Raw genomic sequence first — 22035 nt, forward strand, 5'->3', positions numbered from 1 at the left:
GCTGCTCTACTTACCCGCTATATATCTTCACACGGTAGGGAAAGTGAGATGGCATCGTGCCATATAGCACGACAGCTTCAACGACAACAATGTCCACGGGGGGCGAGAAATGTGCGAGGGGTAACACATATTGGCTAGAGCGGATTGATGGGGCTAGTTGCCCACTAGGAAATAATTCTTTAGATATCAAACGGGAACTGACTGCAAAGGATGGCATTGTTGTACGCGTAGTGATAGGGGCTTTAGTTAAGCAGACGTTTCGCAACCGACTTCCCGAGTTGTTGTAGCTCCCTTTAGGAGCCGCGGATGATCCCCCGTCAACTAACCGCTGGTCATAGTGAGCACACTATGGGTTTCCAGAAAAGAATATGCATCTGTCAGCTAGCATTCGATGGGATATGAACCCCACCCAGCCAGATGTTGTCAACATCGTCCTCTTAAGCATTCCAAGATCGGGTCTTGGCAATTATGTAAAAGCTCCTTCGAAGAGAACATGAACGGGCGTCTTGTCTCTTATGGGCGAAATCGCCGTGTATAGACATGTTGTCCCGCCCTGAATAAGGTGCCTGACGTAAGTACTTATGTAAGGGCTATTGGCAATATTTAATCTTCTTTTGATCCGGGGAATGGAGCATTGGGCGTGGGGAAGAGGAGGAGTCTAACGTCGGCGAGATCGTCGGCCGTTCTTCCCCAACATGGAGTAGCAGTATTTGGGGTTGGCTGGTTGGTTGATCACAAAGTCAAGCACGCATGGCGAGCATGGGTATGTTGCAATCGTATGCAGTCATCAGGGGTGCATGTCGCGAAAAGTGTCTCAACCATCCGGGCGGGCAGGGCGTGTCTTTCTCACGAACTGCCGAAACTGAATGGACTGCCGATGGTTTGGATTGCCTACATACTTCTGTCTGGTTGGATGGAAACAGAAGGAGAGATGAACCAAAATTTCTCGAAGCGAAGGAGGGGTGCCCAAAAGTGCATTGATGCTAATATCGCATACATACATACTCATCATCACCTGGCAGAACTCGATGCCAATAATTGGGGCATCCACCAACCAATGCCATGCGGAGGCAGCGCCCGTTATCACGCGAGACGCGTGTGTTTGAATCGACATTGACAGCGCTGTGCCGCTTCGTTCCGAGAGGGGCTGAACGGCGAATGGCCTGAAGATGGGTAGTATCGACAAGCGGATTGACTAAACGCGTAGCGCGGGCAGGAGGTGCGTGTCGCAAGCAAGCCCGAAGGTCCATCAAATTAGCTGCCCACGACCTAAAGAGCTTAGCAGTTACCGGAACCCTGGGACCTGCAGTGGGTGTGGGTGGGATTTTGGTCTTATCCTGGGTCCCCGTCTGGGGAATTAAGGAAACTGCGCCTGCACCGTACGAGTGGATGGGTAGATGGGTATTCACTCCCCCAAGCTAAGAGAAACCAGCAGACAGTCTCCAAAGGTCAAGTGCGTGGTTTTATTTTCTTGTTCTGTGTATCTCCAATTGACCATGTGGCACAGCACAGCGAGAGTGATCAAGACGAGTTAAGGCTAAGAACGCCATGCCACGCTATTCCGGGACAGCAAGGTTCACCTCACCCAAAGCATCGGGAGATGAGTGTTGCTGTTGCCCACGAAGTCGCAACGCGCCCTGTCAAATTGTTTGCCCTTGCATAGAACCTCGCTCGGGCAGGGTGCCGAGTGGACGAGATGGTGGGCTAGTTCTCGGATACAGGCACAGGCCTCGAGGCAACAGCTCGAGCCTCGACGTCGATACAGCAGTCGAGGGGTACCCTGTCGAGTATGTCGACCCAGCCCGGGAAAAGATCCCAATAATGTGATCGGCCGCGCAGTAGCAATCTTAAGGGCCTCTTAAGTCTAGGATCTAGACCCCTCCTGCTTCCTTTTCCGGGATTTTGCAGGCGATGCCCCATGCAGGGTCCTGGGTGCGAGGGCCTCTTCTGCTCGCTCGCTCTTGGCTCGCTAACGTACCTGTGTGCCCCTGGCGTCCACGTTAGCCTAGCCCAATAACGGTTGGGACTTCGATGGCCGCCACAGGGGGTCAAAGCATCCACCGTCCCCCAGCCTGGGTATACATACTCCAGGACTACCCGATGCATTACGCCGAATGAGTGCTCTGTTTCCCCGGATGACGATCAGCACCAGTGGTTTTCTTCGGCCAGAATCTCGGCCTCACCCATCGCCCTCATGATACTACCGACCCACGATGGCCATTCCTGGCTTCAGTCACGAGCAACGACTGCTGCTACAGCCGACCAGGCCGTGCCTCCGCCGCCCATCGTAGACCAGGTCGGCCTCGTCGTCGAGGTGTGGTCAAACGGATTCTGGTGAGCATTTCCCTGACAACTCATGGTGTCGTCAATGATATCAGCATGTTCTTGAAAACCAGCAACTAACACAGTGATAGTATGCGCTCAACCTGCTCTCCACTGCCACCCGAAGGCATTATACTGACTGGCGAACTTAGTGTTAGGATGTCTTATCATCATGTCGTTCCTTACCATCGCGAACATGAAGAAGGGGGTGCTGTTGCACAAGCTCATTCTCCTCGAGGTACGCCTAATGCCGAGCCATAACCACAACGTGCCTGTCGGCTGCTGACCGACTCTGGTGATATAGCTTGTCCTTGGATACTGGCAAAGCTTTTACATCTTCTTCCCCGACCCTGCGTACGGATGGGTTCTGTCCGTGGGCGCGATACCACTGAACATATCTTGGTCGATCCATAATGTTGTCGCCTGGATGAAGCTGCGGCCTTTCCTGTCCCTATGGCAAAGCCGCATCTTTATCGGAACCATCATTCTCGTCCAACCGTACTGGGTCGTCGAGATCTTTGCGAACTTTGCCTACTTCCACGGCATGAACGACATGTTCCTCAAGACGCGGCCGTTCGAGGCACTGTTCCGAGACCCGTGGTGGGTGATCGCCTGCATCCTCCTGATCCACAACATCCGGAAGCGCTACGAGATGCGGTACTCGCACGTGCTAATGGCCTCGGCCAAGTTCACCGTTATGCTGGCCGCCATGTTCATCAGCATTGTGTTCATCGTCGTCGACATCCTCTCGGTGACGGATGCGTTCAAAAACTTCGCGGCCGTGGGGTTGAACCCGTGGTGGAAGCTGGCCATGATCTTCAAGTGTCTCACAGACTCGGTCATCCTGGACGATTTCAAGACCACCCTTGATCGCCTTTGGGAGTTCCAGATTGCACGTCTGACGAGCTGCGAGGTGGCCGATTCGCATGAGTTGCAGGTCAGGCCTACGACGACGACAAGCCGGTCAGACAGGAACGAGACGTCGGTACGATCCCAGTCCTTCTCGAAACATGGGGCCGAGGCGTCAGTACGGAGCCAGTCCTTCTCAAAATCTGGGAATTGAGGAGGCTTTATATAGGGGTTTTGGATCTGTTTTTTCTTCTTCTGCTGGAGCCGCAAACCTTAGCGCAGGGCGGTATGATGAGCCATTTGAAAGTCCGGACTCACCTACATATTGTACATGTATGAACATAATACTAATTCACAAAAAACGTCGGGCCGTTTACTATGTAACAATATCAAACCAAATCAAGTAAAGCCATTGATTCGATCCATGGGCGGGAAGGGCCGATTTAAAGTGATTCCATCTGTCAAATGGAACTGCTCCATTCTAACCCAGGCATCTTCGACCGCTAAAGGAAAATGTCCAGGTGGCAGCGGTCCTATCTTTTAGCCTTGCAATTGGTTCGGTACCAGAAAATACAGTGCCACGTACCTGGGTCGGCAACCTACCTGATCCCTCGCTATAAACGCTCCTTTACGACAAAAATCATATCAGCAATCGCCTCTGTTTGGAAGCAGCCAGAACTTCCCAAAACCGAAATGTCGACAAACGATGCACTAGTATGGATTGATTGCGAGGTGAGAGCCCGCCCCTTGGTGGGAAGCAGTTGGCTTCTACGGCATGCTGAACCGGTTTTCGGCCTTTGTAGATGACGGGGCTAGACCCCGACCGCGAGGAGATTATTGAAATCTTCTGCATCATCACCAACGGCAACCTGGAGGTCATGGACGAGGAGGGCTGGGGTACCGTGATCCACCAGAGCAAGGAGCGGATGGACATGATGGACGAGTGGTGCACCAAGACGCACGAGAAGACGGGCCTCACGGCCCGTGTGCTGGCGTCCACCGTCACGCCCGAGCAGGCCGCCGACGAGCTGCTGGCCTACATCAAAAAGTACGTCCCCGAGCGGCGCGCCCTGCTGGCCGGCAACAGCGTGCACGCGGACCGCGGGTTCCTGCGCAAGGAGCCCTACAAGAAGGTGACGCGGCACCTGCACCACCGCATCCTGGACGTGAGCACGCTCAAGGAGGCGGCGAAGCGCTGGTGCCCGCGCGAGGTGAACCGCAACGCGCCGCAGAAGCAGGGCCTCCACCAGGCCAAGGAGGATATCCTCGAGAGCATTGCGGAGGCCCGGTACTACAAGGACGTCATCTTCCAGGCCAATACGGCCAGTAAATAAGCATTTTAACCTAGGCCGTCAATCAATGAAACAATGAAACCAATCGGCAAACTCAATCGGTACGATCGCGAGCTGAGCTGCTGAGCCTCCTGGCCTCCCTTTCCGTTGGGTGCCAATTGCGGATGGTGGGGGGTCTAGACCGCCACGTTTCATGCTGGCAGCGAGAGCAAGTACCTGAATGGCTTGCGACGTGGCTCTAGGTGGGTGTATCAGGCAAGCAAACTGACAAGGCATGTGGTTTATGGTGGCGTAGGTATTCCCTGGCCTTAGATTTGCAGTGGCTGAAATCGAAAGAGATCTAGCTCATCTGTTTGACGCTGGATGCGAGATATGGATAGCAATATGAGATAGAGGATGCCACACGAAGCCAAGCGTCACGAGCAGATTATAGAGAAGACGTACCCAAATTATGCATCACCTATCGACACATCACGCATATTCGCGATAATGCTCGCCGCTACCCTTTCCCGTCCAGCAGCCAGTTACGAAGACAGCTTTCCTCGACACATTTGGCGGGATGAAGTCATTGCGCTTGGGGGGTGGTTACCCCACCACAGGTCCCATTGCCAATCAGCTACGGAGCCCACTGCACGACTATTGAAGCTCCCCTCACTGTTTCTCTCAGGTAATAGGAGCAGCTTGTTGACCTCTTAAGCAACCGGGTCTCCGTCATTTGGGTTCCCATTTATTTTCCTCCCTTCCAAACATCCTCATCGTTGCTGTCCAATTCGATCACCAGACTTCACAATGAGCGTCCAAACCGTCGAATTCAAGTCCTTTGCTGACCAGAAGCCCGGAACGTACGTCTGATCTTCTCTCCCCTTAGCTACCCCGCCGCCCATCGTCTCAACAAAGCTCCACCAACCACCACCGTGAAGCCCCCACGACACGATGGGCGGTCTTGTTGCTGCGTGTCCGTATCTCTCTCGACGCGTGTCGCTAACAGTACCAATGCAGTTCGGGTCTTCGCAAGAAGGTCAAGGTCTTTCAGCAGCCTCACTACAGTGAATCCTTCGTGACCAGCATCCTTCTCTCTATCCCCGAGGGCGCCCAAGGTTCGCAGCTTTCCCCCTTGCTGGGCTCACCGGCAGTCCGACGTTCTCCCGCATATACCTAACCTCCGACAGACTCTTTCCTCGTCATTGGTGGCGATGGCCGTTTCTACAACCCCGAGGTGATCCAGCTGATTGCCAAGATCGGTGCTGGCTACGGCGTGAAGAAGCTGTTGATCGGCCAGAACGGTATCCTGTCTACCCCCGCCGCTAGCCATGTCATCCGCAAGCGCAAGGCTACCGGTGGTATCCTTCTGACTGCCAGCCACAACCCCGGTGGTAAGTTTTCTCTACCCGTCCCGATGTTTTACTGCTTGTGCTCTGTCGGATACTGATGGAACGGAACGCCAGGCCCTACCGAGGATTTCGGCATCAAGTACAACCTGGCCAACGGTGGCCCCGCCCCCGAGTCCGTCACCAACAAGATCTACGAGACCTCCAAGACCCTGACCTCGTACAAGCTTGCTGATATCCCTGACGTCGACATCTCCACCATCGGCACCAAGACCTACGGCAGCCTCGAGGTCGAGGTTATCGACAGCTGCGCCGACTACATGCAGATGCTCAAGGACATCTTCGACTTCGACCTGATCAAGAAGTTCTTTGCCAACAACAAGGACTTCAAGGTCCTGTTCGACGGCCTGCACGGTGTCACCGGTCCTTACGGCAAGGCCATTTTCGAGGAGGAGCTGGGTCTTGCCGGTTCTACGCAAAACTGCATTCCCTCGCCCGACTTCAACGGTGGCCACCCTGACCCCAACCTAGTGTACGCCCACTCTCTGGTCGAGAAGGTTGACAAGGAGAGCATCCCGTTCGGAGCTGCCTCGGACGGTGACGGTGACCGCAACATGATCTACGGTGCCGGTGCCTTCGTGTCGCCTGGTGACAGCTTGGCCATCATTGCCCACCACGCCCAGCTCATTCCCTACTTCAAGAAGCAGGGTGTCTTCGGCCTCGCCCGTAGCATGCCCACTTCGGGCGCCGTTGACCTGGTCGCCAAGGCCCAGAAGCTGAACTGCTACGAGGTGCCTACCGGCTGGAAGTTCTTCTGCGCCCTGTTCGATGCCGACAAGCTCAGCATCTGCGGCGAGGAGAGTTTCGGTACCGGAAGCAACCACGTCCGTGAGAAGGACGGCCTGTGGGCTGTTGTCGCATGGCTCAACATCATCGCTGGTCTCGGCGAGGCTCACCCCGACACCAAGCCCAGCATCAAGCAGATCCAGGAGGACTTCTGGAACACCTACGGCCGCACCTTCTTCACCCGTTACGATTACGAGAACGTTGACTCCGAGGGCGCCAACAAGGTTGTCGGCGTGCTCCAAGACTTGGTTGCCGACCCCAAGTTCAAGGGCAGCAAGATCGGTGGTAAGTCGAGACTCAGCCCTACTCAATCCGAGACCATAACTGACAGTAATCTTGCAGACCGCACTGTGACTGACGCCGGCAACTTCTCCTACACGGATCTCGACGGCTCTGTTGCCTCGAACCAGGGTCTGTACGCCTGCTTCTCGAGCGGCAGCCGCATCGTGGTTCGTCTGTCGGGTACTGGATCGTCGGGTGCTACCATCCGTCTGTACATTGAGCAGTACAGCGGCGACAAGTCCAAGTACGGTCTTGACGCGCAGGAGTTCCTCGCGCCGGAGATCAAGTTCGCCACGGAACTGCTTAAGTTCAAGGAGTTTGTTGGCCGTGACGAGCCCGATGTCAAGACCTAAAGAAGTGAAGAAGTGACGTAAAAACCGTAGACCCTTCATATATACCTAAACAAGAAACAAACAATACCAATATTACATAATTGATGGGAAACCCCTGAACCGCTCTTCTGTGTTACCCCTGTTGCTGAGGTGAGATCACGTTTCGCATGTGATGCTCGGCCCAAAGTGGGTCTAGACGTGGGAATGCCGATGGCCGACGACAGCCACCTTGGCTTGCATGAAATAGCATTCCTATCACGTACCATCTTTGATCCAAGATACAGGAGTTCATCGCTCATCAATCATATTTCGATTCTTTTCTTCCGCATTTGGCCTTATAGCAGCAAAGATAGATCCAAAGTGCCCGTCAAGGGGTCACGCACGGCCCACGGCTTCGAAGGGTCACTTCGCCTACGCGCTTCCAAGGAGCTCTCTCCCGATTCACACGGGACTTACTCAACTGCAGAAGGACGGTGGTAAAACATGGCGTCCAAAGCCCACTTCACAGTGACGATCCCGTCCATCCCCGGCCACGCCGGCGGCACCATCACCTGCACCGAGCCGGCGCCGCAGGTGTACCTGCTGACCCTCGACGCGCCGCCGGACAACCGGCTGACGCCGCCCTTCTGCGCGGCGCTGCTCGAGTGCCTGGACCGCGTCGAGTTCGGCGGCCTGAGCAGCGGCAGCGGCGTCCTGGTCACGACGTCGGCCATGCCCAAGTTCTACTCCAACGGCCTGGACCTGCAGCTCGCCATGTCCACGCCCGGCTTCACCGAGAACAGCCTGTACCCGCTCTTCCGCCGGTTCCTGACGTTCCCCATGCCCACCGTCGCGCTGGTCAACGGGCACTGCTTCGCCGGCGGGCTCATGCTCGCCATGCACCATGATTACCGCGTCTTTGGCGGGGGCGACCGCGGGTACTTGGCCGTCAACGAGCTCGAGTTCGGGGCGCCGCTGCTGCCGCCCATGGCGGGCATCTTTCGCGAGAAGCTGAGCGCGCCCGTGTACCGCACGCTTGCGCTCGAGGCGCGGCGGTTCGGTGGCAAGGAGGCCCTCGCCGCGGGCATCGTGGATGCGCTGGGCGGGTGGGAGGATGGGGTGATGAAGTTGGTGGATGAGCGGAAGCTGACGACCAAGGGCAAGATGGGGGTCTACGGCATGTTGAAGGAGGAGATGTATCGTGGGCAGATCGCGCTGTTGGACGCGCGGGGGGAGGCGGTGGTTAAGGCGCCGGTGTTGATGGAGGCGGAGAAGCGGAGGAAGAAGGAGGGGGTGCTGAGGGTTAAGGCGAAGATGTGAGGTTGCCTGTCTGTGGAAGGAGGAGGGGTGGTTGATTGATATGTGTACGTTTTTTGCCTGTATAAGAGATTGTTCCATACAGTTGAGATATCTAAGTATATCTGCGTGTATGCATGTATTCCCACTTATGGTGGCTCCCTTCACTTCCGATTCCAGGGGTAAGGCAGATAGATAGGTCCTGCTTGCGTAATCAATAGAGGGCCTAGCCAAGTCTCCTCGATATTTCATCAGCCTCATGAGAGCCTCGTTACCTCCTTTAGGCTCTTTCTCATCTCCTTGAGCCACGTAACGAGGCTGTGTACCGATGCTTGGGGTTTAATGGAGTCAAAGTCGGACTCCAGGTCACGTTGGCTGGCGCCAGTGCCTAGACGTGGTAACATGGCAAGCCACGAGTTTCAACTTACCAACAACCAAAGGGCTGGAATGGGCCGCAAAGTCAAATTCTCCTTCCCAAAGTAAGCTTCGAAAGTTTCATTAATACAGCTCCATTATTTCGCCTGCATTCAATACGTTAACAACCAGAAAATAAATTTGAACACTGCCATAATGCTGATACTGGTTGTGTAATTGCAGTCTTTCGGGGGGCGCTACCACAAAAGTGACCACAGGGGATCTAACAGAGGTCATCAAGAAGGCGGTTACGAAAGACTCGGTATTTCAGTCTGGTAGATACTACAATGGCACCATGTATACCGTTTCTGTGGTTATGCAGTAAAACGAGCCTTGGACAACCGCTTGGTTCTTTTAACTTTTAGTATGGATCCGACTATACAATACGGTGTTGGTCTGTCTCTTGGTTTTGTTCCGACTGTAAGAAATTTTACCAGCAATTCTTTACCAGCTCTCCGCAGATCTAGGAGCAAAGTATACGACATCCAGACCAAGGCTACAGCCCCGTGGCTGTCGTGAGGGTTCATACCATGGATCTAGCAGGGTAAACTGTCCCGAGAACGGCGTCTAGCTAGACTGCTGACGCCAGCTATGATGGCCAGCTCAAACATATCGGTGAGCCACTAGGGCGGCATTGCCAATATTTTGCCTTTGGTGGAGGCGTGTCACTCCCCCCTTAGTCCGCATCTTCACCCTTTTGGTAACTCTCTCAAAAGGGCTCTCCGTATAAAGCGTTATCTGGGACCTTGGCAAACTCTAGAGAATTGTGATGCTACCTCTGATACCCATCTGTGCCAGTGCTTTTCTTTTGTCTTGCCAACTGGCTGCCCTGCCGTGCGCAGGCCTGTAGCGACCCCCAGACATCTACTCGCTACCTGATATATACTTGGCGAACATGTGGACACGGCATCCCATACTACAAGGGCCGGCTGCAAGGGGTCTCTTTGTAGGTTGTGCTCTCCTCCTCATATTCTGGCAGTTGCACCGACTCGGGTACGGCGACAAGATCGAGCTACCCTCCCTATATAAACCTCATTTTTCCGCATCGGGTCCAACAGAGCCCAAAGACACATCATCCACAGCGGCCGCGACGATACCGAAGAAGCTCTGGTTCAAGCTCGGCCCCAAGGGCCTCAACGACAAACTCCGCAAGTGGACCGAGACGTGCATCCAGCAGAACCCCGAGTACGAGCCGCGGTACCTGACCGACGCCGAGGCCGACGCCTTCGTCAACACCCAGTTCGCCGACCGCCCGGACATCGTGGACACGTACAACGCCCTGACGGTGCCGATCCTCAAGGCCGACACGCTGCGCTACCTGCTGCTCTACGCCGAGGGCGGCGTCTGGTTCGACACGGACGCCTCGTGCGAGGGCATTCCCATCGACGATTGGGGCGTCGCCAGCAACACGACCAAGACATCCACACAGACGCTGCGGGATAACCGGCAGCGCGCCAGCCTCATCGTGGGCTGGGAGTTCGACGTCGGCCTCAACTACGAGTTCCAGCGGCAGTTCGTGACGTGGGCCGTCGCGGCCAAGAAGGGGTCGCCGCACCTGATGGCCGTGGTGGACGACATCATCGCCTCGATCCGCGAGACGGCCCGGACACAAGGCCTCAGCGTGGCCCAGCTCAACATGACCAACATCCCCGACGTCGTGCACTTCACGGGCCCCGTGCGGTTCGCCAAGAGCGTCTTGCACTCGCTCGGGCTGGATAAGGGCGACAAGGAGAAGAAGTACCACAAGCTGCTGGAGCCGACGCTCGTCGAGGACGTCCTGATTCTGCCCGGGTACGCTCTCGCGGCGTCGATGAACCACTACGAGCCCGAGGACAGGGACCGGGTGGGCCCGTCGCTGGTGGTGCATCATTATGCCGGGTCGTGGAAGAATGATTTCGGGGGGGAGCGGGTTTCAACGCGGCATCGTGGAAGCTGAGTTTGGAGATTCACTTTCTGTTCCTGTAGTTTTTGTATGATTCCTTTTTGACTTAGCCCAGGAGATACTGAGGCAGAATAGATCCTATGATACCATTCTTGATAAGAGTTTTGTCTTAGTAATCTTGCCCCTTAGTAATGCCCACTTACGCGCACACATATTATATATTGTCAAGTTTTAATACCCAGTGTCAACGCTTGGCGTGTTGGACGAGCCAACAGGCCGGAGAGCCAACCCAACAGCCAGTGGCAGGTCCCGGTTCCAACTCCTCGGGTCCAGGCTCAGCACCCCCTGTCTGCAGTGTGCCAATCCCCCGGTACCAACTCCCAAGGCCTGGAACCGAGGCCTTGAAAGGACATCCGATCGGCCTTGCCTTCCTAGTATGTCCTGTATTTTCGAATGCTACCATAAAGAGACCAGCGTTGGTTGGATCATTCTAACGATCTCGCTTTCTGGCCACTCAGCGTCGCTGCTATTGTTTGTTCTCCTCTGCCGTTGGTCAGCCGCATTCTGCGATACTACCCTCTGCAGGCTCTGATAGGTTCTTTATCGGGCGAGGCTTTCGTCTTCGCAGTCATGTTACACACAAACGAAGGATCCTCCACGGGGAGAGGCTGGCGCTCCACCGGACAGAGCCGGAGTTGTGCATGCTTGTCGGGGTTGTCTACCCGGAGAGACAATAGTTGTGTGCAGTAAGTAAGCGTCGTGGGGCCAGGCGAAGTAAGGACAAACAAGTCCTTGTTGTTGGCGCTTTCGTCTTAGGATACGCCAGTATAGCAGGCTGATGTAGCAGGGCGGAAGGAAAAATCATAGGCATATGGGATGTATAAATATTGCTCTTCCGCCGAACATTTCCTTGGGTCCCTCTCTTTATCAATGCACAAAAACACTGTCTATCATCCAACAATTTGATATAGTCACTACAACAAAAATCACTCAGCCCCAAAAGCACTTCTGCCCCTTTTGCAAATATCATCATACACCCCATCAAGAAACATGATGACCAACGCCTTCACTCATTTTCTCGCCCTTGCCGCCACCCTAGGCGGTTTCATCGGAAGTGGCATTGCCGGCCCCATTCCCAAGACCGGGGAGACAGCTTCTGCCCTAGATTCGACCGCTGTTGTTGGGGAACCGCTTCGTAGCCATGTAGCCGTCCCTGTCGAGAGCACGAGACTCCTTACGGCTACTGCTGCCCCCGCGGATCAAGTTGCCGGGGACCGTGGAATCGGAAAGGATGATACATCGGAAGGTGACGGGACCATGGCCACCACTGGGCGGGGTGGCTACAACTAGATCTGCGCCCTTCGGCTCTAGTATAGTTCACAGGGTGGTTGTTGGGATAGACGGTGCTGGCTAAGGTCTCGAACTACAGAGTGGGTGGAAAGGAGAGTGAGGGTTGTCTTGTTTTGGTTTAGTGGAAGCAACCTGCGAATTTCCTTCATCTCGCTGCGTTCCCAAAGATCTAGGACTTACTCTGATAGTCTCTTCAGTGGTTGCATGGGCCCCTTTCATGGGGATTTGTCTCGTTGGCGGGTCATCCAGTGGTAGAAGGAAATATATGAAATCGCCTACTGAACCTGTTCCTTTGCCACGCCCGTATATGTGTGAAGTACAAGATTCTCGATCCATATAAAATACCAATTAGTATCCCCTGGGTTGTGCTGATATTGAGACACGTTCCTGAACTTGATGACCGTACGGGTAGGGTGCTTGTAGAGGATATCATCATTATGCACCCGCATATCCACTTACTGGATGTGGATATACTTTTGACCAATTATGGCCAAACATAACAGGCTGTAAGCACCGGCTCGACCCATGATCGTCAACGAAATCTAATTGGGCGCCAACTCCTCACTCCGCATTCCAATTAACAATTGCAGACTCCTGCTCGCCGCTTCGGTTATCCCCGGTCCCTTCTTGCATAATTGCCAGATCATGTGGCTGGCTGCCACAGATCTACCTCGCCTGCAGCTTTGCGGGGCGTGCTCGGGATTCTTCGCCGACAACATCGGTCGATCCACCAGCAAGGATATCCACCGATCTTTATGGGAGGAGGATTCCGAGTATGTCTGCACAAGAACCAGGGGTGAAGTTGAGCGAGAGGCCATTTCAGGTTGCGTTTTCTGCGATTCTGTCTTTGATGACCGACTCTACACAGATGTCCTGGGCAAGAATCCAAGTTATTCGGGGGCGGTCCAGGGGAAGCGAGTGCGCTTACATGTTAGAAACGAAGTGCGCCATCCCGGGTTTCCGCCGGCGGATGAGCAACTCGAAGTCCGGATCAAGCGAGAACTTAGTGCCAGTTCTCTGAGCATCACTTATCGAGGTACGCGAGCAGGCCATAGTTTTCAATGGACACGCGATTGGAATCTGTACACTACGCAAGGCAGGTCTTTCTCCCGAGTTTGATTTAAAACCGCAAGAGTCACTAACAAAGATACAGATGACCCAGCTAAGAACGTTGTACAGCGCGAGGCCTACATCATGAGCCCAGGGTCTCCCGAGCTCCTCCACCAGGCACGGGAATGGATGAACGACTGCCTAGCCAACCACACGGGATGCGGCCAGGGCGGTTCCACCAAATTGCCAGCGAGAGTAGTGCTGCTCTCCGCGCCAGGGGAGCCACCATGGGCCAAGGTCTGGGAGCCGAACGGCCAAGACGGCCAATACTGTGCGCTCAGCTATTGCTGGGGCCGCGACCAAGAACATAAGCTCCTCGCCTCCCGCCACCAAATGTATTACACCCAGGGTCTCCCCTACGCCAAACTGCCCAAGACGATCACGGATGCCTTCCACATCGCTCGGAGTGTGGGGATGCGGTATATATGGATCGACTCCCTCTGCATTGTGCAGGACGACCGCGAGGACAAGGAGAGGGAGATGGCCAACATGATGAACATCTACCGGAACGCCACCTTCACCATTTCGGCGGCCTCGGCCTCGAATGCCACCGAGGGCATTTTTCGAACCCCCAATCAACTCCGCATAGAAAGGGGGCCGTACTATCATCCGGTCCGAACCAGCGAAGGCCAGACCGGATCCGTCGTCTTTGCGCGGATAGCTAGGTATGTCGCGGCCGAGCCCATCAACAACCGGGGATGGACGTTCCAAGAGTCCCTGCTGACGCCTCGGCTCCTCATATTCACGGAGCTCATGATGGCCTGGAAGTGCCACAAGGGCTTCCAGCCGAGCCACCTCGCCCCGAACGGGCGGAACATGCTGGAACGCCGGCCCAGCGCCGGTGCTTGGGGGAATTGGTTCAAACATCTGGGGTATACTTCCGTACGGCTGGGTGTAGCAGACGGCCAGCCCAACCCAGCAGCCACCAACAACACCAACAGACCGGAAGAAGAGAGTGATCTGGACAGCCAAGTGCTCAAACTCTGGCACACTATAGTCGAGAAATACACCCGGCGGAGTCTGAGCGAGGATCGTGACCGGCTCCCTGCCCTATCCGCCATTGCGCAAGCCCTCAAGCCCCGTTTCCAATGCCAGTACCACGCCGGACTCTGGGCCCGATTCCTCGTCCTCGAGCTCACGTGGAACGTGGTACCAGAATGCAGCGGGCCGCCGAGCTTCAAGCCCACCGCCTTAGGGCCCTCGTGGTCGTGGGCCAGCGTGGTGGGCGCTTGCTGCGACTACCGGCACTCGTGGATGCACAATCTCCGCGCCGAGGTGGTGTCCTGCCAGACCACCCTCGTCTCGGAAGACAACTCCTACGGCGAAGTCGCCGCCGGCGAGCTGGTGCTCCGGGGATACCTCCGTTCTGGTGGGAGGCTAGCGGTAAAGCAGAGGTCACAATTGTATGAGTTTCTTGGCTTCGCCGCTGGACTTAGATCTTCAGATTGAAGGTGCAGTGAGGAGTATTACGGGGCTTAGGAGACCGCGAAGTAGATGACTAGCCCCTGAGCACGGGTCCGTCCGCCGGCCTTGGCGCCCGTACTCAGTCCGCTGCTCTCCCGTAGGGTATCGTTGTTGTTTGAATTGGTCGAGACCGGCTGGTACTGCCGCCCGTAGCAAACCTGACCATGTTCGGAGACGGCACGTTGGGCCCGGGGGCCTGCGCCAGGACGTGGGTCCTGGCGCCCCAGCCGGCGCCCATCAAGGCATCCTGCAAGAATGCCCGTCCCAGGGTGTCCTTGTCGGAGCTCGAGAAGCAGGGGAAGTAGGGCCGCGGGCTGGTCACGAGGGGCCGGTTCAGGATCAAGTTAAGGTGGCGGGAGGGTACCAAGATGGGCACCTTTTCCGTGTTGAAGCTGCCCAGGAAGGTGAACTCGAGCGTCGAGGCGGAGCTGACGATCTGCGAGTACTTGGCGTCGTCGGCGTACATTTACAGGCCGAGCTCCGCGTTGTAGTTGACGAGGAGGTGCCGCGCGATGACGTCGCATGTTGACCGCGGTAGAGACAAATATGGGGAGCACCCGTCGACGAAAACCTGAAGACCCTGTGAATCGATGGACGGGTTACTCTTGGCCAGCAGGCCATCCTAGGCTGCCCCGAAGCTCCAGGGCGAAGACCCGTCCACCACCCGGATGGCCACGTCCTCCAGCGCGATTTTGCTATGGTAGTCCCCCGACGTGAGCGAGGTCAGGACATCACCGACCACGCGGTTCTGGTCGTAGCCTCCAAAATGGAGCGAGCCGGGCCTCTTGGGACTGACGGAGCCGATGTGCATCCCGTATGAGTTCGTGTCGATCCTCCCGCGCCCCAAGAGGTTCCCGGGGGCGAGGGCTGGCGTTGATCGGCGGCTGGTACGGATCTATCGTGAAGGCCTGGTATACCTCCCCAGGGACCCCCAGGCCGGGACAGCCCACACTCAGCGGGTACTACTTTCCATTGGGATACGACGCATAGGACTCGATCAGCAAGACAATCGAGAGGTTCGGGATCGGGTCGAAACCCTCCTTACGTTGGGCGATTGATTCTCTGCGAGTGGCTCTTCGCTGCCCAGATCACCGGGGTCACGAACGACCGGTACGACAGCAGCGACAACTGCAGGAGTGCGTAGTAACAATTAGTAATGGGTGAGGGATGTTTTATTCCGAGGGAAATGGAAGGGGGTTTATGCCGAAGGCCACAGGATGAGTCGTGAGAGTGATATGGCGGAGGGGACGAGAGACTCACATTTCACCGGCCAAGGGGAGTCAGTCAAAAGGGTAACCAAGAACATAACACAGGATTAGCCGCTAGATATCCTCTTAGTGATAGAAATTCTCCGTGTATGCTGCACAGTCTCATATATGGTGGTCGTCCTGAGATATCGTTCTTGTTCTTTTCTTGTGCCACTCACTGCAAATGTGACTCGCCGTTGCGCATGGGAGATTTGTTGCGACTATCGATCTTGACAGACCCCATATGTAACGAACGTACCTAAAGGAAGGTTCAGCGCACCCACAATTTCTCTAGTGTTTACGAAGCGATGAATGTAAATATCTGTGTTAGATTTTAGCTGGCAGCAGCAACGGGGGTAGTTTCTCGGTAATCCAGTCCTTCCAAAGATGAGCGAAAACCGGCTAACAAATGCAGGAGAATACTACATGTATGTAGGTCAGGCAGGCACAACCCAATCGGGTCCTGGACCGATGATGTTTTATGTGGGGGCCATGAAGATGCAGCATCCCAGAGGGGCTAAACGTAGGTACATGTATATAGTCGGAGGTAGGTATTTGGAATCTCTAATATCAGCAGCATACAATTTGAAATCAGCTATCCGGGGCCTGGTAGGTAAAGGAGAAGCATTGCGCTCACTATTAGTGAGAATATCGCTCGTGATGGGAAGCACTTTTTCAATCAAACTTTAACGGTTAGGGCGACCCGGTGGAACGGGTGAGGTGGTCCCTCCGGTCGATGGGGGATGCGCAGGTGTGGGGGACAGTGAATGACGGGCTTGAGGTTACATTGTGGCGCCCACCCCCTGGGCTATCTAATACCACACGATTGATGCAAGTCATGGCCGCCTGGCGGCGGGCATCGAATCCCGCTTGCCGCCCTGCCGAAGACGGGCCCTTCTCAAAGAGGCGGGCACATCATTTCCGTCTGATGGCAAGGGAGGAAGGAAGGGAGACCTAAGCCAGTGCTCGACTGAAGGCAGAGGTGATGGAAGCAACCTTGCTTAGAGAACAGGTAGGGATGGCATGAGCGTTAGCGCCTGCTAACAGAGTTGCAGAACAGCCTACTAAACGTGATAGTTTCCGGTCTCACTTGCCCATTCCCCTTCGCGCAAGGCCTGGTGTTTACCACGACCTATCGGCTTGCAAGCTTTTGGGTTTTAGTCGCATAGGAAGATCTGGCGCGCACTTCTCCAGGGGAAATCCTCCGGCTGACGGATCAGTGCTCTATCAATTGAAAGATGATCGGACCAGTACTTTCCTACTTACCATAGATGGATGTCAAGAAGGTAGCTACGTGTAAGTAGCATATGGGTCTTGTATCACTGCGTTGGCTTTTTATTCTCAATGTTGCACATCCCTTTGGAAGATGCACCGCGGGCAATCTAGGTAACCCATCCATCTGAACCTGTCAGTCCAGATCAGTGTCTCGATTTAACCCTTGATCCATCACCTTTTCTGCATGTCTCTCCTGTCATTCCCATCTCCAACGTCCAAAGCACAAGGAATACGTTTGCTTGATTCGTTCTTTTCATCTTTTTATTTCTTATCGTTCTACTTCTGGTATCTCAGTTTTGACAATGGCGCCTCTATGGGGGTCGTCATGGTCGTCCACCGTTCACTCCGTTTACTGTTACAGTCCCTTGCAGACCATTGATACCAGTGGCGCCCTTGTTTCGCCGTCGCTGAAATCCCCCGATTCCTCACTGCGACCCAGCATCGGCCAGATTCTCATGTCCAAACGAATACGCTACATGGCCACGGTCTTAATCACTCTCGTGTTTTTCAGCTTGGCCTTCCACAATTACGATCAGTTACCATCCATTGATACCTTGAGGACGAAAGCTGGAGCTGTAGCCGGGGTTGGACCTAGCATTGGAGTTCCAATCACAACGTCAACAACACGATCGAAGCCCAAGCAGCTGTCTCCAAGCTTCCAGGAACTGTCATCGGTCGACACTTCCCATGTAGACTGGTCAAGATATGCATATACTCAATATGTCACCAACTCGGAATATCTATGCAACTCGGTCATGATCTTCGAGACACTGCTCCGCCTCGGGAGCAAGGCAGATCGTGTCATGCTGTACCCAGTGCAAATGATGACTGACCCCACGAGCACCGAGGGGACGAGCAACAACCAGAGGCTGTTGATCAAGGCGCGCGATCTCTACAAAGCCAAGCTAATCCCCGTCAGAATCCAACGCCGGGACGGGGCTGATGTCACCTGGGCTGAGTCTTCCACCAAGCTGTTGGCGTTCAACCAGACCCAGTATACCCGCGTCTTGAACGTCGACTCCGACTCCACCATCCTCGAGCACATGGACGAGCTGTTCCTCGCGCCCGAGAGCACCATCGCTATGCCCCGCGCCTACTGGCTGTACCCCCAGGAGAAGAAGTTCTCCTCGCAGCTGATGCTGGTCCAACCCAGCGCTACCGAGTTTGGTCGCGTCATGGAGAAAATGCAGGAGGCCGGCCCCAACGACTACGACATGGAGATCGTGAACCAGCTCTACGCCGACCAGGCCATGATCCTGCCCCACCGACCCTACGACCTCGTGACGACCGAGTTTCGTTATGAGTCTGGACACGAGAGGTACCTGGGAACAGAGGGCGAGGCATGGGACCCTGCGAAGGTTTACAGCGAGGCCAAGTTCCTCCACTTCTCCGACTGGCCCGTCCCCAAGCCCTGGCTCACGATCACGGAGGACGTACGACTGAAGCACCAGCCCAAGTGTGTCGAGAAGGACGGCGAGGAGGACTGCTCGGGCAGGAAGATATGGAACGACTTCTACACAGAATTCGCGGATCGACGAAAAGTAGGCAGGCCCCTGAACGCCCTCTTCTTCCAATCCTCTTCATTATAATAACGTCATTTTCTAACACTGCTACGCAGAAAGTATGCGATACCCGAACGAGGTGGCGGAGATGAGCGAAACCTTGAGACTTGTACATTCCGGTGGTTCTGGCGACGGTTGGCCTAGAGCCCAAACAAAGAAAAAGCATTTTTACGTGACCACGACATATTCCATTACCACAGCAGGCGCAGCGTGTAAGCACTGTAGCATAGGGCCCCGCTCCTTGTTCGCTTGGGCAACTTCAAGATAAACACATTAATTGAAATAAAAGTTAGACTTTCAGAGATATCCCTTACTATATGCACATAGGCAAACTAACTTCAGGGCAATATCGCAACTGTGTCCTGTCAAATGTTCGCCAGCCACAGCATTAACCCGTGGGAGGAGAGACCTATCCAATCGATGCAAAACCACAATGGCATCTGGTCTCCGTAAACAGAGGCCGCCTGACTTCAGCATGCCAAAACGCGACTCGAAGCGCGAATTGAGCTTCGTTCATGAGCCTGGTCAAAGCGGGCAGAGCAAAGAGAACGACCATCCGACGTAATGATATTGTGTCCCCCCTTAGGTCACAGGGATTTCTCTCGACATCTTGTGGCAGTAATGGAATGCAGGTTGGGCATGTATGATGTATCGATTGGCGCCTATTGGTAATTACGGTTCCCAGGGCTGATATCACTGTGCTACTGGGGTATGACGGAGCGGCAAGGGGGCTGGCGCGCTTGGAGTTACGAAGCAGAATACGCCTACGCGGGCCTCCGTCGTGCTCAATCGCAAGTAAAAAGCCAACTATGGACCATCTACCAACCAAGCATTTATGTACATGTAGACCCAAATCTTATGTAAGGGATACGAGTGTCCTCTTGATGATAAATACAAGCCACTCGCAGCTAGTATATATATATGAAAGCATAGTTGGCGAAAACGACGCTAAGAGCAAGGTCACCCCGAAGGTACTATCAGGCGGGAGCAAGGAAGCGGATCATCAGCTCGCCTTGGGTACAGACACCGCCACTTCATCTGGGAAGGGTTTACGGCCATATACGACATATCTAGAGGAATGGAGCAACATATGTGAGTCCGCATTTGCAAAAACCGAAGTCTTGGAGAAAGGAGGAGAGGGATAAGGGGCTCAGGAAAAGAAAAGGGGGATAAGGAACTTACACCCAGTGATAGCAATGATGCTGCTTGTTTGGTATGTCGAGCTTGGTTTGCATCACGAGTTCTTCGATTTCGGGGACCTCAAGACCAAGGGGTCGGAAGAGCTTCCATGCGAGCCCGCGGCACACGTCAAACATGTTCTTCGCTTGGAACATACCGACCGCTTTCAGCCTCGGCTCCTTCGGCCATGGGTTCGCTGTTCAAGCGCGTCAGCATCCCAAGGAATCTGTAACTCTCTACCTGTGTGGCTCTGCGCGTGCGTTCGTGCAAGTAGGATATGTCGAAGGGGGCGGGAGAGAGAAAAGGGTGGGCGGGCGCAGGACTCACTGGGCATGGGCACCCGCTCCTCCACGATATCGATGAACCCGGCCTCCTCGAGCATCGCCTTGTATTTCTCGGCGACGAGGAAGTCGCGACCGGCCGCCCGGCCGCCCTCCAGGACCAGCTCCCAGTAGCGCTCGAGCGCCGTGCCCGCGATGGAGCCGTCGACGCAGTGGAGCCGCGCCGAGGGGTCCTGGTACTCGACCCAGCCGCCCGGGCGCAGGTGCTCGAACGCCTTGCGGAGCACCCGCATGGGGTCCTGGAAGCACAAGAACACGAAGCGCAGATGGACGTAGTCGAAAGGCCCGTCGGCGGCGGAACCCCACTCGTCCTCCTCCGAGTCCTCCTTCACGACGGTGAAGTTGGGCACCTACAATAACCAATCAGTGTGACTCTGTGATAAACAAGCTGGGGGACACTAAAAATAGTTCCATATATGCATGTCTCAGGAAACGGAGGATGTTGGATGTGCAGGTGCTGTGGGGGCGACCCTCTAGCTTGCAGCCATGTACCGCACACCTGCCCAAAGGGAAAGGGGGAAGGGCCACCAGGAAGTCAATTGCTACTTACTGCGTTGGGAGGCGAGATCATGCTCAGGTCCGTGCCGATGATGGTCGCATCCGGGTTCTCGGTGGCATACTCGATCGCCCAGATGCCGGTACCCGTCGCAATGTCCAAGATGCGCGACGGAGACACAATGGGGGCGCAAATGAGCCTCTCGTCGAACATAAGCTTGCACATCGCATGCTGAAAGTCTAGACGGTCTTGCTCATCCTAAAATCAAAAGCCAAACGGTTGGTTCTCGGAAACACGGTAGAACTCCTTCTTCTTCTTGACTGCTTCTGGGCGGCACGCACCGGCAGCTAGCTGGCTTAATTGAAGGGGTACAACATGTACGTACTGGATCGTTTGGCAGGAAGTATCTGCCGCCCTTGTAGCCATGGTATGTTCGCCCATCTTCCTCCAGCACGGCGTCAGGCTCGCTGATTGACGTGCCCGTGATCACACGCGACGATGTCTCGGGCTGCGACAGCTCGTCGGCCTCGAGGATGACATCGTGAAATATAAGTGGGGTGGGCTCTACCATATCAGACGTAGAGCCCATGCTGGACGCTATCTCGGATTCCGTATCTTGCGACATCATCATAGTGGCCCGTTCAACTTGGGTCGGGCGTCGCTGGCGCGCCACCTGTCACAGGTACGTATTGCACTACTGTTGTAGTAGTAGTGCAAGCAGGAGGCGGCTCTCTTTCCAAAGCTGAAAAATACCCTTGCTAGCTTCCAGCCCGGATCGGGACCGCGCGCTGTCTTGGCACACTGATAGGCCGGACTCAATTGCTAGAGCGGAAAAGTGTGTCAGCCGACGCGGGCGAGTTATCGTAATATCGGAGAGTACTCTGTGGAAAGGAAGTAGCCGTTTTGGATGAATCAATCAGCAATGGCATTGCGAACGTATGAGGGGTAGGGGCAACTGTTCCAGGCTAATCGCAGACATGTCAATCGTCCCGGAAATTGGAGCTGAGGGGTATTCTGCCGATTTTTCGCAATACGCGGAACCGGGGCTTGCGCCGGGATGCAACAGGTCAGCACCCGCAATCCTTCGAGATTACCTATATAGATGTGCACATCTGAAAGGTCGAGGAGTTCATCTGCTGCGCCAGTACTCCCTAGTCTCATTATCTTAGCGTGTCGGACGCGGGAAGAC

General features: G+C 55.0%; 10 protein-coding genes across 10 annotated transcripts; 8 read left to right on the plus strand and 2 right to left on the minus strand.

Moving 5' to 3' along the window:
* Nucleotides 1-2494: 2494 nt before the first annotated feature.
* On the plus strand, nucleotides 2495-3385 carry PG985_002888 (uncharacterized protein; the record flags this gene model as incomplete). Its single annotated transcript, XM_066822657.1, has 2 exons — nucleotides 2495-2560; nucleotides 2627-3385. The coding sequence occupies 2 exons, from the start codon at nucleotides 2495-2497 to the stop codon at nucleotides 3383-3385; spliced, it is 825 nt and encodes a 274-aa protein (XP_066690089.1).
* Nucleotides 3386-3864: 479 nt separating this feature from the next.
* On the plus strand, nucleotides 3865-4505 carry PG985_002889 (exonuclease; the record flags this gene model as incomplete). Its single annotated transcript, XM_066822658.1, has 2 exons — nucleotides 3865-3903; nucleotides 3975-4505. The coding sequence occupies 2 exons, from the start codon at nucleotides 3865-3867 to the stop codon at nucleotides 4503-4505; spliced, it is 570 nt and encodes a 189-aa protein (XP_066690090.1).
* Nucleotides 4506-5252: 747 nt separating this feature from the next.
* Nucleotides 5253-7272, plus strand: PG985_002890 (Phosphoglucomutase; the record flags this gene model as incomplete). The annotated part of the gene is made up of 5 exons (XM_066822659.1): nucleotides 5253-5305; nucleotides 5463-5560; nucleotides 5633-5836; nucleotides 5909-6922; nucleotides 6980-7272. The coding sequence occupies 5 exons, from the start codon at nucleotides 5253-5255 to the stop codon at nucleotides 7270-7272; spliced, it is 1662 nt and encodes a 553-aa protein (XP_066690091.1).
* A 462-nt stretch (nucleotides 7273-7734) lies between these two features.
* Nucleotides 7735-8550, plus strand: PG985_002891 (carnitinyl-CoA dehydratase; the record flags this gene model as incomplete). Its single annotated transcript, XM_066822660.1, has 1 exon — nucleotides 7735-8550. The coding sequence occupies one exon, from the start codon at nucleotides 7735-7737 to the stop codon at nucleotides 8548-8550; it is 816 nt and encodes a 271-aa protein (XP_066690092.1).
* Nucleotides 8551-9835: 1285 nt separating this feature from the next.
* On the plus strand, nucleotides 9836-10876 carry PG985_002892 (uncharacterized protein; the record flags this gene model as incomplete). The annotated part of the gene is made up of 1 exon (XM_066822661.1): nucleotides 9836-10876. The coding sequence occupies one exon, from the start codon at nucleotides 9836-9838 to the stop codon at nucleotides 10874-10876; it is 1041 nt and encodes a 346-aa protein (XP_066690093.1).
* A 996-nt stretch (nucleotides 10877-11872) lies between these two features.
* PG985_002893 (uncharacterized protein) lies at nucleotides 11873-12172 on the plus strand (the record flags this gene model as incomplete). Its single annotated transcript, XM_066822662.1, has 1 exon — nucleotides 11873-12172. The coding sequence occupies one exon, from the start codon at nucleotides 11873-11875 to the stop codon at nucleotides 12170-12172; it is 300 nt and encodes a 99-aa protein (XP_066690094.1).
* Nucleotides 12173-12817: 645 nt separating this feature from the next.
* On the plus strand, nucleotides 12818-14731 carry PG985_002894 (heterokaryon incompatibility protein; the record flags this gene model as incomplete). Its single annotated transcript, XM_066822663.1, has 2 exons — nucleotides 12818-13208; nucleotides 13335-14731. The coding sequence occupies 2 exons, from the start codon at nucleotides 12818-12820 to the stop codon at nucleotides 14729-14731; spliced, it is 1788 nt and encodes a 595-aa protein (XP_066690095.1).
* Nucleotides 14732-14825: 94 nt separating this feature from the next.
* PG985_002895 (uncharacterized protein) lies at nucleotides 14826-15212 on the minus strand (the record flags this gene model as incomplete). Its single annotated transcript, XM_066822664.1, has 1 exon — nucleotides 14826-15212. One exon carries the CDS (start codon nucleotides 15210-15212, stop codon nucleotides 14826-14828), a length of 387 nt encoding a protein of 128 aa, XP_066690096.1.
* A 2358-nt stretch (nucleotides 15213-17570) lies between these two features.
* PG985_002896 (uncharacterized protein) lies at nucleotides 17571-18857 on the plus strand (the record flags this gene model as incomplete). Its single annotated transcript, XM_066822665.1, has 1 exon — nucleotides 17571-18857. The coding sequence occupies one exon, from the start codon at nucleotides 17571-17573 to the stop codon at nucleotides 18855-18857; it is 1287 nt and encodes a 428-aa protein (XP_066690097.1).
* A 976-nt stretch (nucleotides 18858-19833) lies between these two features.
* Nucleotides 19834-21477, minus strand: PG985_002897 (uncharacterized protein; the record flags this gene model as incomplete). The annotated part of the gene is made up of 5 exons (XM_066822666.1): nucleotides 19834-19900; nucleotides 20013-20205; nucleotides 20250-20700; nucleotides 20901-21104; nucleotides 21232-21477. The coding sequence occupies 5 exons, from the start codon at nucleotides 21475-21477 to the stop codon at nucleotides 19834-19836; spliced, it is 1161 nt and encodes a 386-aa protein (XP_066690098.1).
* Between the last annotated feature and the right edge of the window lie 558 nt (nucleotides 21478-22035).

Source organism: Apiospora marii, assembly GCF_038362585.1.
Source record: "Apiospora marii strain CBS 49790 chromosome Unknown utg000002l_segment0_segment0, whole genome shotgun sequence".
NCBI classification, from domain to species: domain Eukaryota; kingdom Fungi; phylum Ascomycota; class Sordariomycetes; order Amphisphaeriales; family Apiosporaceae; genus Apiospora; species Apiospora marii.